Genomic DNA, 18,117 nt, shown 5'->3' with positions numbered 1-18,117 from the left:
ATCGTTTCCCCAAACGATTCAACGAGAAAATCGAAAATATTATTCGCAAAAATTTCAACTTTTCTTTTCTCCTCGAGGCGCGAGAGCGAGACAGAGGTGGCAATTAAGAGAAACGCGGCGAAAAAAATACACAATTTTTTCTTTTTCTTTTTCCTTTTTTTTTTTACACCGAGCCCCACCAAGGGTATTAATCTCGAGTTTTGTTCCGGGAATGTCGCGCATTTTAATAAATCTGAGCGCGCCGGCATTAAAAACTTTTACGAGCCCCCCCACCCCTCCCCTCCCCCCTTCCCCTTTCGTCCGTCCACGTAACCGATATTTTGTATTCGAGAAAGACTAATTACAACTAGTTCTCGGTAATAATTAACGTAAACCCACGGTCGTAAACTTAAATGGGCCAGAGCGGCTCCCCTAATTAATTCCGCAACGTCGTCCCGAGCCGCGGAAAGGAGCTTCATTAAGGACGCGGTGAATTTCGCCGCGGTCGTGCTCCACGTGGACGTTTCAACCTTTCGGGTTGAAAAAAAAATGAAAAAGAAAATGGAGGGAAAAAAAAAGAAGGAACGCACGGACGCGTAACACGCGCGATTCCAACAATCGATGCGACAATTTCATTATATTCCGATTAAACGGGATTAAATTTTATTTTTCAACCTTTTCAACGTTTTCCGTGGGATGAAACGGCGAGCTTTGTTTTGCTCTTCTTCTTCGTTTCGCGTGCTTCTCGACTTTCCCTTCGATTGGAAAATTGTTTTAGAATTATTGATACAGTGAAATTATTTTGGAATTTTTCGATAGATTACATGAGGAAAGGTTAATTTGTTAACTCCGATCACGAATTAAATTATTTTCGCGACACAATTTAGGTTAGTAAACTAAATAAACTTTTAAAATTGAACAGGTTAATGATGTAAAACGCAGTTTCGAAGATCTATCCTTGCCAACGCAGTGTTTCTCAATCCAATCTCTTGGAATCTCGCAATTCTCTTTAACAATATCCACGATAATTGCATTTTCAAAAAAAAGGAAAAAAATTCAATACCAATAAAGTAGCAGAATACAGGCACATAAAGGAAATAAATGCTTGCATTCGATGGAAAAAAGAGAGAGAACGCGCGGTATAATCTTATCTTAAAGATAACCGTGGTGGAAGCGTGGTTATTCGAAACGTTATCAAAGTCATAAAAATTTAATTTTACAAAATCATTACGATGAGATCGGCATTAGATTCGAGACGTGTTTCCTGTTCCTTTCTTGTGCCGAAAGGAAGGACGAGGCGGAAGGGAACCACTGGAGGGCGATAAAGTACGGCGAATAATTAATTTTATAGCTACTCAATTTCCGAGGGAATCGGCTACTGGGGCCCCGCACGCAGGCCCCGTTTTTCGTTAGTCGCGGCCAACCAAAAAAGACCAGATAAAGGCCCCTCTACAGCTAGAAAAGGAAACACACTGGGTCGAAATACGTGTGCATGTGCGTGCGCGAAAGAAAGAGAGAAGAGACATACGCCTGTAAAGTAACGTGAAAGATAAAGAAGAATTTAGACAGGCGAAGAAAGATGTGCAAAGAGGGAAAGTGAAGGAACGTATGAGTTTTAGAATCGATCGTGGAGCTGAGGAAAATAGACAGAAATGTAAAAGAAAATATATATATAAGAAAAAGAGGGTTATGAAGATAAGATAGAGGAAGAAGGAAGAGGAATTGCAAAGTGGAGCAAAAGATAAAGATACTCGAATTTAATTCATCGATCGTCATTAAATATAAATAGATAAAAAAAATAAATAAATAGAAATCCAATTAAATCTATCGCGAAGAAAGGATCTACTATCTTCTTCTATCTCTCGAGTGTTTTAGCGGAAAAGACTTTAGTGGAAAAGCGTGGCGGGAGAGCGAGACAAATGCCGTTGGTGAACGTAGGCAACAAAAGATGAGTGGCGTCGCCACTGAGAGGTAGGGAGAGATAAAAGGGAAAAAGAGAAATTGGAAGGAACATAGTATGCATATGTTCCAAGAGAAAGAGTGTGTCGAGTATAGTAGGGAGAAGAATATATTCGGTTCGTGATGAGGTCCGGCCACAGATTTACGATCGGCAGCCTCTGAGAGCACCACTTCTTATTTATTCTCTTTCCTCTCCCCTCCCCTCCCTTTGTCGGCTCCCTTCCTGCCCCCCTCCCTCCCCTACTCTCCCGTTTACGCGGCTACCGAACCTGCCAGCCCGTTTTCTTTCTCCTTTTCGTCTCTTTTCCACTTGTTCACCCACGGCTACGTTAAAAGGCCGCATCTACATCGTGCTACGTAGGGACGGGTCCAGAGAAATCTGCCACGCGACTACGGATTTCTGGTTTTAAGGAGAGAGAGCTTTTTTATTCTTTCTTTCTTTCTTTTTTTTTCTTACGTTAACGAAAGTTTTATATTAAGGAGGGAAATAAAAGATAATGCTTCGAACAGAGATTACAAGTTAAAGTAATTTTTTTTTTCTTTTTAAAATTTTCTTGCAAATTTCGAAGAGAAATTTAATATTGGAAACATGTAGTATCTTTAGAAAGAAAGAGTGATATTTTGAATATATATATATATATCCTCGACTTCGATAAACTTGTAAAAGGAAACAAAAAAGAAGCAGACACGCGACTGGAAAAAAGGATCTAAATTTATAAAGGAGCCCTAATTTTCTTCGTGACACGCGACGCATACCATCTTTTCGAACGGAAACGAAGAAAAAGTTTCCTAACATCCAGGAATAAAACGCGTCGATGGAGGAAAAAAAGGGAGGAAAAAAAGGGGATAGGAAAATCTGGGAGGGGGGAGGAGAAAGAATCCTTAAAAAAGTCAGTCATCCATGCGTGTGTGCGTGTATCTACTCAAAATCCATGCTATCCGTGGTTGGCGATCAGACGATGCTCTTTCATTAATTAGTCAGAGAGTGGCGCGGAATCGAAGAGACGTTGCATTGGCCTGGTTAAAAATTGCCAATATCCATCGGTGATCTGATCGAGTTGCATCGGCGAAAAACGGAGAAAAATTCGTCGAGGAGACGATCCATCGTCAAAGCGAGGGAAGAAAACAAGAGAATACGAGGAGAATATTATGATGTGCATGGAGAGGGTGAGATTTTTTTCTAAATCTTTAGAGTTAAGATATCATATTTTTCATTGAAAAAAAAAATCTCTATCCAACTTTCCTAATTCACATTAAATTAAACTGCATTAACTCTCAAAATTTCCCAGGTTTTCATTATATATAGCAATCGCTAATAAATCCATAAATATATTTTTCACTCAAATCTTTTCCTAATCACTGTCCAATTACGTTATATTTAAATTTTTCCAAGATTTAAAAAGATTTGAAAAATAATTCCTCTCTAATTTTCACTTGCTCGCACATCCAATCCAGATTGGATTCAACTTCTAATCTCTCCTAAAAATCACACACTTCTATCACGAATGAAAAAATGACTTCGACCTTCACACTCGATAAATTCACAATATATAAATATATATAAATATATACGAGTTAAAAAATCCACCAACTTCCTTAATCTCTACTTATCCACATCCAATTAGGCAACATCAACTCCTAATCTCTTCTAGGATACACACATTCGTCACGGCGAAACGCAGATGCGAACAGGTGAAAGGAGAGACGAGAGAAACAGAGAGAGAGAGAGAACAAAAAAAAGGAGCAAAACAGGCTAAGAGGGGGGGAGAAAAAAAGGAAAAGAAAGAAAAAGAAAAAAACGACGAATCCAGTCAACTAGTTACGGTCTACCAGGCCAGTACTTGTATCCCGTTCGAGGAATAGGCTCGGTTCTGCCGACACAGGAACACAGTGGCTACAGCCGTGTACGTAGCCACTTTAATCGTCTTTCCAGGCGTCACGTGATCATCCGGCCATAGGTAATTGCAAGTAAATTCGAATTGTCACGCATTATCACGGTAGAGCCGAGAGAGGTGTGCAGAGGTTCTCATCCATCCTCGTCGATTCAAGGATTCGAGGAGAACAAATTCGAGCTTCTAGGATTCTTCTCTTCCTCCTCGAGACGACACTTGACGCGAGATCTTAAAAATAGGATCAAAGAGAGGGAGAGAGAGAGAAGGGGAGGATGGAGCTCTAAGAGGAAGTTTGCTTTTTGTCTTCAACCCTGGATTTATTGGGAACGTGTACGTGGGAACAGGGTCGAGGGCACGAAATTTTTTGACTCGAGGAGGTGGATCTATATCTATCTATCTGTCCTTGCTCTCACCGACTTATAGTTGGAACAAGATTGAGAGATATTTCTCCTATTATTAATTCGTTCGTTTATTAATTTCCATTGAAATTTCTTCGAAAGAAATGGAGAAACATCACGAGCAAAATTACAACTCCACGCGTGTGTACGCGACGTAAGATGCAATAAGAAGAAACTCTTCTCTCCCTCTCGAAGAATAATATTATTCATAGATCGACAAACAAGAAATCAAGGAGGGTAACCGACTCGGCAATAGATCTGTCCGGGGAAAGAAATCCTTCCTCCGCTTCTGCCGGTATGGGTATCATCGAATCATCGTCGAATCATCATCGTCCGTGTAATCTCCGTGAGTCCACCTCTCCCCTCCTCGTCCCTTTCCGCTGCTTCGTTCACACCGGACCTAGGAGGGGCGCATCGAGAAATCTAAAATCGGTGGATCGGCGGAGGGGAAGGGGAGAGGGAGAGGGGGCCATTCACGCGAGCAGAAAGAAGCTTTTTCTCGGAGAGACGTGAACGGAGCACGGTGTGCCCAGACGGACAGGGCGGACGGTTACATAACCGTGAGGGGGTCCATTGTGCCCCTCTAGGCTGGTTTTTGGCCTAGGTACGTACATAAGGGATGGAGATACGGACTTAGAAATTTAGTACATGGAGGTAAATGGGGTATCATGTTCAGTCTAAGGCTTAAGGACTTTTGTTTGGCGTGGGAGGCTCTCGCTGTATGCACTAGCTGGCTGGCTGGCTGGCTGGCTGGCTGGCTGGCTGGCTAGCCGAGGGGCCCCACCTGACCCCGGTGGAACAGAAGAGGGGAGGGAAAGGAGGAGGAGGAGGGGGATGGGCGGACACGACCTGACCCATTCGGTTAAAAGTTTTTCGCTTTCTCATTTTCGATCTCGTTTTGATCGAATTTTGTTACCAGGGCAGACAGGTGGGTCTCGAAAATTTTTCTTTATTACTTCAACTTGTGCTTCAAATGTTTAAAAAAATTTTAGATTTTTAGAATTTGTTATCAGTTATGATGGAGAGCAGAGGCGATTCCTAGACCAGGTGATTTCCACGAAGACAAAATCCAATTCGAATTCGAGCGGTGGTCCTATTTTCTGGGCCCCCAAATTGCCTATGGGTCCTAAAAATCGGCGGGTCACGCGACTGGAGGAAGACGGGCCGAAAGGATTGGGGGGAGGGGGGGTAAGATTATATCGTACGCCTCGCGGCCGGAGACTCGATTAAAATTAGATCTAACCCGATGTTTTTGAGACGGTCGGGGTCCTCTACGTCTCTCTCTTTCTCTCTCTCTCTCTCTCTCTCTTTTTCTCGAGGGGGCCCGCACCACGAGAATGCCCCTGCCTCTCCCTTTCTTCCCTCCTTCTCTCGCTGCCGGTAGCAGGCGAAAAAGGGGGAAGAAAAGAAGAAAAAAAGAAGGAAAGGAAGAAAGAAAGAAAGAAAGAAAAAAAAGGAATCGAGTGGAAAAAATGACGGGCCTCTCGCTACCGTGGTGCGTGATCAGGTGAGCCTTCTCTCCCCACCACTTCGAGATGTACCCTCACACGTCGAGCGGGCCGTGTCGTTTCTTTGTGCGGCTCTCGGTATCGCTGATCGAGAGGTGGCTTTCTTTTTGGCCAAGTGTCTCGTTTGTAAATGTAATTGTATCGGGGACGCGTTAAGTGGAGCTTTTTTTTTTCTCCTTTTTTTCTGGTTAAACGTATATTGTGTAATTTCTCCATCACTCCATCGCGTTTCTCGAGTTTTGTGACGCGAGAATCTTTCGAGAAATTTGATTGAAATTGTATCAGGGACAACTCTTTTCTCGAACTTTCGAACTCATGAGTTTCTTTTCGCGTTTATGATAAATTTGAGTAACGATTATAAAGAGAGGGAAATTTTGTTAACGTTCTTCACCGAGATCTTTGTTTCTGGAAATGAAGGGATGCGAGAGAGATTTCGTCGAAGCGTAAATATTTTTATAATTTTCATTTTTTTTTTGAAAGAAAAAGAATAAAATTATAAAGAATAAGAGATTTATTCAAGTTTAGAGTAGAGAGAGTATTCTAAATTGTGTAATGGAATTACCCGTGGACGCGTTTAAACGACGCGAGCAACGTGTTAGAAACAAATCGTCGTTAGATTAGCGGTGGAGCAGCGATCGGTGTAACCAAGCAGCAGAGGCACGGGCAGCCTAATAAAAAGAGACACTGTTGCAACAAGCGCGTAGCCACGGCCGAGTGACCACCACTTCGATCGAGGATGCGAATAGAACGTGATATTACGGATGGAGCGAAGAAACGCTGCTAGAATGTATCGTACGGCAACCAGACGTATAATTTGAAAAATTGTACCATTTCAATCCGGCAGAAAAATTTGAATATTTCTTGTTGTATCCATTCAACAAAGGAGGGGGATATACCAAGAAGAGACAGAGAGATTTATCGAGGAAAATATCGAAATGGATTTGTATTTCAGACGTAACGAGATATTATTCTGAATTCTTTTCACGTTTGAAAATTTTAAAATTTTTCGAAATATTATAATAATCGTCATCGATGATTTCAAGACGATTAAATAATTTTTACAAAATTAAATATTCGAATATCGTTAAGAAAGTTTCTTAAATTTCTTAGAATTTCACTTGGCAAATTAACCAGTCGAAAATTAAAAAATTCCGAAAATTTGAAAAGATATACATTCGATTTAAAAACGAAATTGAATTCAAAGCTTCCAAAAATTTTTCCTCGTTTATCTTCTTACACTTTCCAGAAGCAACCCCCTCCACCTTCAATCGTATCCACCTTCGACCTTAAACCTTCGCGAAATCGCTGGATATGACAGAAAAACACCGATGTGGAATACGTCGTAACGTCGAAAAGAGGGGTGGGGAGGACACTAATCGACTGGGCTGTCACTTCGCAACACTGTAATCTCTTCGGCGTCGTTTCCAAGAGCGGCGTGCACTCGAGAGAAAAGAAGAAGAGAGAGAGAGAGAAAGAGAGAGAGGGATAAGAAGAAATAAGGAGAGGAAAGATGGAAAAAGAAAGGGTAAAAAAGTGGCTGGCTGGTGAATGAAGCTATGCACCTCCGTGCCCGGGGGGCCCAAGATTCAAGTCCGGAGGCTAGTGTACCGTGACGAGCACAGCATCCTGCCTCATCCTCCTCTTCCATCCTTATTCTTCTTCCTCTTCTTCATCTCCACTCCATTCCGCGCTCCTTCCCCCGATCAAAGATTTCTCGAATCGTTGCCTGGCCACGAGACGATCTTACTCCGGCTGTAAGAATTTTCTCCTCGTGTTTATTTAATCGTTACGCTCCTTTCGATTATCATTGCTCGATTCTTACCTCGGAGAGGAAGACGCATCTTCTATAATCGATTCAACATCTTAGGATGAAAAGAAGGGACAATTCGTTGATAATTTATAAATTTCGACAACATTTTCCTTTTCGATTCCTCGATATAGAAATTAATCAATTAATTACTTAAGAAATCAAATAATTCATCATTCGTCTCATTCGTTTTGCAAAATTGTCAAAATTCTCCAGCTCCCCTTTCTCCTCTTCATCGATCTCTCAATTTCCCTCCCCATCCTCCTCACTTTCACCTTATCTTCGTTCGAGCCTCTCATTCATCGACCTCTGATCGCGATTGATCCAAGGATCGGTGGTGCAGCAGCCTTGACGATCCTCCACGGCCACCTCGTCCTTTTCCGCTTCCATCCGGTTTTTGCCCTCCCCCTCCTTTTGCGGATCTGAAACCGCTCGCCCCCTTCCCATCTGCTCCTTTTCCGTTTTCGCAGGCCATCATCAGCCACGATCGGCCGATCGATCGGCCCGCAACGGGAAACCGCAACGCGGATCTAGTTAACCACGCCGTGGAAATTATTCGCGGAATAACGCCAGGCCCCCCCCTCTCATTCCTCCTCGCTCGCCTCGCTCCTCGAGAGCCGGGGTAAACGCACTTCCGCCAACGTGGAAACGTTGTACTGAAACGTTTCCACCTTTATCTTTATCTTTATTTCGACGCCTGCTCTCGTTAGCCGATTCGATCGAGTGTGTAGAGATATTCATATTATTGATGTGAAATTATCGAGTATCGATGACAGGGTATCTAAAATCGAAAATGGTATTCCGAGATTTTTATGGAAATGAAATGTTGTTGAACCACTTGTGGTTGCTGTTAAGATTCTATTATCACGCTGTTCGATTGATTTCACGTTTCTCGATCGATGCGATGGAAGATGTCTCGAATCAGCTTCGATCGAGATTCGTATATTGATTATTCGATATTGAAAAATCGACGTAACTTTTAGATTTTACATCTGCTTGATCGATCGAATAACGAGTACGGTCGAAAAGTTTCTTTTGCATCTTCTTTCGATTATTCATATCAAAAATATGAATTACTCTTTTTTTTCCAAGAAATTCTTATACTCGAGTAATCGATCAATGTCTCTCGAGAAAGAAAGATCCTCGCTCCCGTAAAATTCGAAACTTTCCACTCGTGGAAAGAGAAAACAAATACTCGAGGATGAAACAACGCGGCATCGAAAATGCCAACCGTTACGAGCTTACCGCGCGATTAATATTACCAGGCCGCCTCTCGTCCGTCTCTATAAACTCGAAATTTACGATTCTCCCTGCTGCCGGCTTAATTACAATAAGAATCATCGCCCGGCAGTAAAATAATAACGTAACGAACGTCCACTGTCCGACACGCCGTCGTTTCGTCCCTTGTTGTAACGCCGATTATTAACCTGTCCTATCGAAAAACGTCGCCCAATCTTCCATACCTATCTTTTTCGAGCTAACATTACGTGTACAATCGAATACAATAATTAAATACAATAATTAAATACAATATATCTATATTCTTCACGTATTTCTTCCATTATCTTCTAATTATTTTTTCATTGACAATCTTTTCTTCTGCATTTACTTCTCTATTTAAACGCCACCCCGTTAATCCTTTCTTCCCAAAGAAGGGGATGAATCGCACAGAATCTCTCATCGCGACAAACCGCGATCACCGTGAAACGAAAACGTCACGATATATACCATAAGCGAAAGCTTAGACACGCACCAGCGAAAAATCCAACCAGATCCACGTTTTGTACCGTTGCCCTATGTAAGATCTATGTAATTTGCCGGCCGACTTCTTCTTCCTCTCTCCTCCCCTCCCGGGTCCGGGGATCTGTAATTTTCGTCGATTTAATCCCGGCCGAGTCCGCTCGCTATTTATTACACTGTAATATTGAAATAAGCGGCTGACGAATAAGCGCATCTCCCTCTCCCTCTCCCTCTCTCTCTCCTCTCTCCCCTCTCCTCTCTCGCTCACCTCGGCCTCGCAGGTTTATGCGCGCGGGAAGCGCTCGCATCGTCTTATGCGCACCGGCTGATAAGACCCAGAAAGCCATTAAAGCGTTGCCTTGATCGGCATTTAATGAAGAAAATCATAATAACGAAGCAGCTGCCTGCCCGCAACCCCCCACTCGCTAATCCCGCAGCCGCTTCCTCAATTATCGACGCCGACGACCATCGGGGATCGAAGAACCGTGACTAGTATCGAATTAAGGGGTATCGAAGGAGGGGGAGGGGCCTTTATTCGTGCCGCGATCTGCACGCGAACGTGAAGGGCGAAGGTGGTGGTGGAAGGAGCCCCCTTTGTCGCGAGGATGACTCGAACGATTCTCCTCCTATTTCTTGTATTTTTTTCTTTTTTTGATTTTTCCCCGCTTTTGGGGATCCTCTTTCTATCTCATTCTTGTAGAATTAAAATTTTTCGAATTTTTCGGGATCGTAGAGATATTCCTTTTTGGTAATTAAATTTGATCGTTCTCAGAGTAAGATAAGGATGGAAGTATTCTGATTCAATCATAAGATGATTTGGATCAGATTTGTGGAAAATTATTAATTACGATTTTTAATTCTTTTTATTTAGTTATTTTGAAGTATTATTATTCCAAGAAACTTTGTTCCATTACCAGAGCCCGAGATGGATGGAAACACGCATACGCGATCATATGCGAGCATATATCGATCGAACTTTGCTCCTATCAGGCGATCCTTGAACCGCATCACACGCATATGTATTACGACTTTCTTGAGATTTGCATCCTTTAAGTTACACTCGTTCCTAATTCGAGGTAACGTGCATCCATTATAAAAGTGACTCATCGAGTTCCACGTAACTAATTAACAGCGCAATCTTTCCCAGTCATCGTGCAAAATTAATTCATATTTCAAGAAATTTTTCCACTGTCCACGATTAATAGTCTATCCGCCAACTAATTTCATTATTTAAAATAGATATATACATAGAATAATAACTTTTCGAATCGTTCAAATAAAAAAAAAATCGTCACCGCCGATCATCGATCGTCAATAATCGAAATCGAAATTTTTATCAAATTTAAAATCGTTCTTACTCTTTGTTTCGTTCGAGATAAATCTTCCGTTAAAAAAAAAAAAATCTTGCACATCTTTCTCCACATCCATACTTTTTCACGCGACTTTCGTTTAATCTCGATCACTCGAAAGTTCGAAAAAAATCGTTGCTCGATTCTGGTATCGAGGTATAATGAACGCGCATAAAATGCGAGACCTGCTCTTCTATCCGCGGTCTTCTATCGTCCATTCGCGCTTAATGGCAGGCAATAATTGTTGTTTTTCAACGGAAACGGGCAAGATATACGTGTCAGATCAGCCACGATGCGTTTCACTGGCCTCCGGCCTATGATAATCTGTCCTATTCTGTAACCGTTCGGTGAATATCATTAAATTTTAACGATCCGTCTTATGGTATGTTGCGCGTCCTTCGCCGCATGCACTTTATCCACCTTCCTCCTCTCCTTCTCTCTTCTCCATCCACGTGGACTTATCCTTTGCTCGCCGCGTCAATCTCCGTTCGAACGATCGATCCATCAGTTTTTTCCTTCGATCGATTCGCTCTTCCTCACCATTTTTTTCTTCCTTCCTTTTGTCGACACTCTTGTTTCCCCTATGCTGCATTTTTTTAAACGATTTTTCTTAATTTCTTAATTTCTTTCTCTCGAACGTTTCTCTTCGACGAGACTTTACTTTCTTCTCTTTTCGAAATTTTTGTTTTAATTTCCAAAATCTCCTTCATAAAATTACGTCTTCTTTTCTCTTCGATATCACTCGTTTCAATTTTGAAGCGAGAAAGAGGCGCTCTCTACTCTTCAGAGAAGTTGCTATCGACTGTATTTAAATTACAACGGAGAAAGGTGGATAAAAAAAAAAAAAGTGGGAAGAGAAAAGTACAGGTGGACATCGACGTTTATATAAGTCGTCGTCGTCGTTCGAGGCAGTTTAAGGGATTAGAGGACTTTTTTTTTCTTCTCTTTTTTTTTTTTTAATTTGCAAACAACCGAAGGTTAAAGAGTTGGACGCACCCGGAGAAATCCGGTCGTAAACTAAACGGTGGAAAAACGACTCAACTTTTAAAAAAATCACCTCTTAACCTTGCGCTACCTGCTGAAAAGACTTCATTTTTTTCTCAGCTTCAGTTATTACACGGCTATCACTTTTTCGATTTAAATTTTTTTTCCCCTGTTGAAAATATGAGAACCTTGTTATCCCCAGTTCTTCCAAGAAGTTGGAATAATTTTTATATCGATTTTTTAATAACAATACGTTTAAATATTGGAATATTGGAACAATGAATTGTTTCAAATTTTAATCTGTAATTTCAAAAAAAAAAAAAAAGAAAAAATAATAATTTTGGTTGGAAAATGTACAACGAAAAAAGTAAACGAGATTTGTAATAAACAACCATCTCTCGATCTATCTAAAAATAATCCAATTACATCATTGAAGAAATATTACTATCCAACGTTAAGAGACAAAAATCTCTTAATAGGATTCATTGTCGTCGTCATAAAGTATTTGAAAACGTATTTATTAACGTGAAATCGGCAATAAAACTGTCAATTGGTACACTCGATGAAACGACGATCTTTGAAAACCTAAACCTTTAATTTTACGCACCTTAAACGATTCAAATTATTCCTAAAAAAAAAAAAAAAAAAAAAAAGAAAAAAGAAAGAAAGAAAGAGAGAAAGAAAGAAAACCTCTCTTCCTTATATCCATTTCTTTAGTCCTTTGACTCCTCTGACACTGACACTCGCAAACAACCGTCGTTCTCCGTCGTGTTTTCGTGTATTTTCGCGATTAACCACGCCGGATAAGCTGTGTAATCCCTTTTAGCCTTTCGACGAGCTAATCCGCCGCTCTGTCGTTGGATTTACAAGGTGTAAACGGCGAGATTCTTGGCCGTGAATGGCTCGATTTCGAGAAACAACCCCTTTCCTTTACCTAAGGGAGGAGAGAAGAAAAGGTTAGGAAAACGTCATCGACTTTCGGGGTTCGAATAGGTATAAAATCGATACGTGGAAGGATGAGACGTACGTGAGAGGCGAAGAAATATCCGAGGATAAATCTCGATAAAGGAAAGAAAAAAAAGAAAAAAAAAAAATTGGACCTTTTCCCCTTCATAGAAAAATCGAGATAATTTTTCAACATTTTCAACATCTCGAGATGAATCGAATTCGTCATCGTCGTTTGAGATGATTTAAAAATTAAAATACTTTCTTGAGGGATTCGATTCGAAAACGTGTCGAATATTTTTTTGGCGCGAAAATGAAACGAAATCAAATTTTTTCTTTTCCCAATCGAATTACAAGACAGAGAGAGAAAGATCTCTGATGACGAGGATTAATTTCTGGCGGGAAAAGGAATAAAATAGGGGAAGAGAAAATTAGAAAGGGGAAAAGGTAGGAGAGGGGTGTCTCTCCGCGTGTTGCACCAGAAGCGGGGGAGAAGGAAGAGAAGGAGAAGGAGAAGGGAGGGGGGAAAATGGTTGTCAGCTGAATGGTCGGTGTTTTACAACAGTGGCGAGAGGCGAATAACCCTCGTGGCTTTGTTGAATCGTTGGTTCGCGAGTACCTGCGGTAAAAATCAGCCGCTACCGTGCGTACGAGGCTTGAAGGGACACACCGTAAAGGGTTGAAGCGCCATAAAACGAAGCGCCATTATCGAGTTCAGGACGGAGAAAAATGTCCAGTTACAGTTTAATTGCACCCTTGACTCTGTTGTCGATTCCTTCCTTTCTCCGTGCTTCTCTGCATTTTTTTTTCTTTTCCCTCCCCCCATCCCCACTTTCTTTCCCTTTTTTTTATCCTCTATGAGAGAATTTTCTTTCGAGACGGGATTTTGAGCAATCGCGGTGATAGCTTTTCAAGGCGTTGGAAGGAACGGAAGATGAGAGAAAGATCTTTTTGGAAAATACCTTTTCGAAAACACTTTCGAGGAGATTTCTAATGTTGCAATTATTCCGAAATATGTATTATTATTATTATTATTTTGGTATAGAAGCGTCGGTGATACTTTTTGTAAATCGGATTCTAAGGTGAAATTCGAACGAATCAAGTGAAATTTTCAAGGGCTCACCTGTGGGCACATCTTGCACTGGTACTTTCTCGGCGGATGAGAGTGCGGTCCACCCAAGTGGGGGTTCAGGTGCGAGGGATGAGACGGTTTCACGGTCAAAGGCTGAGGAACCACCAGCAGACTCGCTGGAGGACTTCCGCTGCTGGATCCTCCAGCGCCTCGGTATTGCTCGTCACCTGAAATCAAAAAAAAATAAATTTCGTTAGAAACAAAATTTTGTTAAATTTCGTTATAGAGAAGAGAAAAATCGTGAGTAAAGAAAATGATAAAGTAAAGAGAGAAAGAGAAAGAAAGAAAGAGTTGCAGAAGATTCGGAGTATCTTGATAAATAACAAACATTTAAACGACAATTCCCCATTTTCCAATCCTCAATTATTCGTGTATTTGAAAACAAAAAAAAAAAAAAAAATAAGACTGAAAACTAATCGCTTTCCATAAATATACATAAATCATAATCTTGAGAAGTGTAACGATTTCTTATTTAAAGAATGAATCATCCAGAAATAATAAATCTTCCAAGATTAATTTTCACTATTTCTTTGGTCGTAAAAAAAAAAGAAAGGAAAAAAAAAGGAAAAAAAAGGAAAAAAAAGAAGCAAAGAAATTGATATTCGTATTTTACATCGAAAGACCAATCTTATCGAGGGAACTTGGTTATTATCGCAATCATTTCGAAAACATTAATCTTCCGTTCGAAATTTCTTTTACCAACAGATCTGTGTATAAATGTAACACGAATGTTGCCATTACGAGCGTGTTTTATGGTGACTGGTCAGACTAGAAAGTCACTATCGCTCGAACATATATATATATATATACACATAATCTATTCGTCAAACTGGTTCCTTCATTTCACGAGCGTTACAGAATTGGAGAAATTCTGTTACCAATCATTGGGACAATTAAACGATAAGATAACGAGTCAATTAAACGTTGGAGTGGAATAAAAATTGCGAAATCGTTACACAAGAAATTTTGCTTCCGTTTAATTATTGTAGACCGAGCGATCTTCGATCTACAAAGTTTTAGAAATTAAAGAGAATTGTTCGATCGTTGCATTGTTATGGAAATGAATACAGTTACTTATGGAAACGTACTTTGTATTTTTTTCTACTTTCTTTTTCTCTTTAACAAAAATACACGTTTTAAATTTTACGTACATCGATGATACAAAACTCGATGCATAACGTAATCCTAGTGAAATTTGATGCGAATTTACACAATAGTTATGCAATTTTATGTTTCTTTTTTACTAATTTAAAGAATATATAAATTATAATGTTCATACATCCTCGCAAATGGAAAGAAACATTTGTCTAAAATTAGAGACTTTACGAAAATCCTTCTATTCAAAATATCGAATCCAAGATTCCAAAGAATCTTGAATCCGTCATCCAAGAACCTGAAAAACCTGTCCCCTTTAATTTCAAATAAAAATCGTCGTAACGTTGAAAACCCAAAGAAAAATCACTTTCTCATGGAGAGTAAGAAAATTATTTTCGAATCCTTCAAAATCGTATCTGATTAGAAAACGTTTTAAACGTTCGTCTCGAAGAAAAGCAACTACTTTTTACAACGAATCCACGAGGGATCTACGTTCGATCCAGTGTGTGATAATTAACAGTAAGGTGCTCGAGATATGAGGAATTGTACGCAGTCGAGAGAACAGGTGAACACGCAACGGAGGAGGGAGAGAGAGAGAGAGAGTGGCGCAACACGCGGGGCGAGGGGCGAGGATCCTGGCCAGGTTGCAAGGACGAGTGATCCTGCATTACGAGTGGCTGTCATTAAAGGCGAGTTCTCAATATCGAGATCGAGCCGCGAGTTACAGGTGCATCCGTCTCTCCGTGCGTGCGTGTGTTCCTCTCCATCTTCTCGCTGTTCCCTTCCTTCCATCCACATTTTTCCATCACTTGCCGCCACGGGATCATCATCTCGGCGAAGAGAAGAAAGTTCGAAGTCGAGTCGAGTCGAGTCGAGTCGAGATGATGATCGACAAGGATAGATATTTTGAGAAATAATGTTTTTTACACGACCATTCCTTTCTTCTTTTTTTGGAATGTAATCGGTTTTTGGAAAGTTGAGAAGATGCATTTTAAAAAAAGTTGGTGAGTATCTTTTAAAAAGAATATTTTCATTGAAATGTTCGTTACCATGCGACTTTGTAGCAATTTTTTTGAATTCTATGGAAACGAAGAGAATATTTCTCTTCCAATATTTCTATCTATAGTAAAATTCTTTTTTCGAATAATTTAATATATCCCAACATTTTGATTGTCAAAATTGCATAATTATCGAATCTATCTTATTCTCTTTCTCAAAAGAAGAAAAAATTGCAATATTTTAAAATATAAACAAGTAAATTTTATTTTCAGAATGGAGAGACAAATTAACGAAATAATGGTTAACAGACTGGTGTCAATAGCAATAACAAGAGCAACACAACGCCGCACAAGGCCAATTAATCTTGCTATTAAATCGCGTCACCGCTCGCCGCGAAATTTTTGCAAATCACGTTTTCCCGTGTACTTTTTTTTCCTTCTTCTTTTTTTTTTTCTTTCTTTTTTTTATCGCTCGACTATTACCGTAACGTTTAGCCGTCTAATTGGCCGGTTCATGCGCGCGTAATTGCTCGTGCATATGCAGTCGGGACACTTTTAACCCAGTCCACGCACAGAGAACGCACGGAGATCCTTCGAGTATTGTGGAGATTCAATTTCATTTCAATTTATATATATATACATATCTTATACCTGGAGATATGCTTGCACGGGAAAGAAAGATCGTCGATCGATAAAAAAGAAAAAATGTGGAAAGTGGTATCGAATACGAGAAGAGGAGATAATATACGCGATATAAATATAAATTATACAAGTTATATTTTTATAAAAAGATTGTTGCAAAAAAGAATTCTTTTTTTTTTTTTTTTTATTTATGCATTCTCGTCGTCTAGAAATAAGCGAAAAAAGTTTCATACGAATTGCAAATTTATCCGCTTTTTAATTACATTCTTTCGCTCGATTCGAATCGAAAGGTGGGGATAGAAGAAATTTGTATAATATTTCAAGTTTAGAATTGGATCGAATTAATGTTGATCCGATGTCGATCGAGAGAAGGAGGGAATACGCATGTATATATTCGCTGCGAACGAGTTACAATCGATCGAACGAGAAAACAGAGAATGAACGAAGGGGATAAATCGATTGGGAGCAGAGAAACAACCGTGATACATTTATAATAATTGCCGACTAGTAGTTTGACACCAATTTCACGATCTTGTGATATTATATACTAGAACGATACCTAACCTTTGAACACTGGTATAATTTAAAACTTGACGTATTTGAATAAGCACGATTCCGCACGTTGCATCGTTTCCACGGCGCAATTATTTTTATTAAGTTTAATTAAAAAAAATACTTGGAATGTCGCTCCTCCCCATCCCCAGTTTCATCATTCTGAAATAATGTATTCGTAAATAAATATAAATATACTGTCAGATATTTGTTCGAGGAAAGAAGAAGAAAAAAAAAAATAACGATCTCTACAAGATCAAAAGATCCATTAGAATTGCAACAATTACGAGATATTGCGATTTCCATATCGCGATTAAAATAACGATCGTTAGAAAAATATCTTCCGTTCGAAAAATTGTTATCGATTTTTCCATTGATCCTTCTCTGATCCTCCTTTTTTATCAGAATTAAATTCGAAATTACCGTTGTCAATCAGACAATTCCTGTATAAAATCATCCGTTTAATCATTCGTACTCCCGAGGAACATCAGGAATGGTTTCTCCATTTTTCTCTTTCTTCTTCTTTTTCTTTTTCTTCTTTTTATTCTATTTATTCGTCATTCGATATTATTTATCATGATATTATACAAAATTAAACAATTATTCAACAATTTGAACGAAAGTTGCAAAACATTAATAATAACGATCAATTTATACCTAATTATCCAACTTTTATATCCAACTTTTTTTTCTTCTTCTTTTTTTTTTTTTCTTTCCTTTCCTTCCCTTCGTTTCGATAATAATAATAATAAACGGCGGTAGCAGTGTCTCCACGCAGCGACCAACGTAACGTTCTCCTCGCGGCACAATTAATTGATCTTTCCAGCGTGCTTGAACTCGACAATTATCATTTGCATACGCGATCTCGTGCACCGTGATCGTCTTTCTCGCTTCGACCGGTGCTAAGAGGAGGGGGAGGGGGGAGGGGAGGAGGAGGGGAGGGCGAGCAGGGGGAAGGAAGGGAGGGCAGGTTCTCCTTCGACCAGCAATTAGCGCAATCAATATCGCAACACCGCGGAAAGCTGCAACAAGTGCGACATTTTTCTGCGTCGTTCCGCTCGATCTGTCGTGATTTATCAACGCGTCACTTTTTTAAAACAACGTCGAAATCCTGTATTTTTTATTTCTCTCTCTCTC

The 18,117-nt window shown here is 39.9% G+C and overlaps 1 protein-coding gene and 1 long non-coding RNA gene across 4 annotated transcripts in view; one reads left to right on the top strand and one right to left on the bottom strand.

Annotated features, from left to right (window-relative positions):
* LOC408455 (zinc finger protein rotund) overlaps positions 1–18,117 on the bottom strand; it is a 195,188-nt gene that overhangs the window by 61,149 nt on the left and 115,922 nt on the right. For all 3 annotated transcript variants that reach the window (XM_016916252.2, XM_006562988.3, XM_003250144.4), the window contains exon 5: positions 13,685–13,860. In XM_016916252.2, the coding sequence (XP_016771741.2) occupies positions 13,685–13,860 (176 nt within the window). The remainder of the gene's footprint in view (positions 1–13,684; positions 13,861–18,117) is intronic.
* Positions 15,077–17,183, top strand: LOC102656201. The gene is made up of 2 exons (XR_409587.3): positions 15,077–15,792; positions 16,060–17,183. It is a non-coding gene; the product is annotated as an uncharacterized LOC102656201 (long non-coding RNA).

The sequence above is a fragment of the Apis mellifera genome, linkage group LG14 (assembly GCF_003254395.2).
Source record: "Apis mellifera strain DH4 linkage group LG14, Amel_HAv3.1, whole genome shotgun sequence".
In the NCBI taxonomy this organism is placed as follows: domain Eukaryota; kingdom Metazoa; phylum Arthropoda; class Insecta; order Hymenoptera; family Apidae; genus Apis; species Apis mellifera.
The sequence above is the reverse complement of the archived record's forward strand: the minus strand, read 5'-3'. Positions and strand labels throughout refer to the sequence as shown.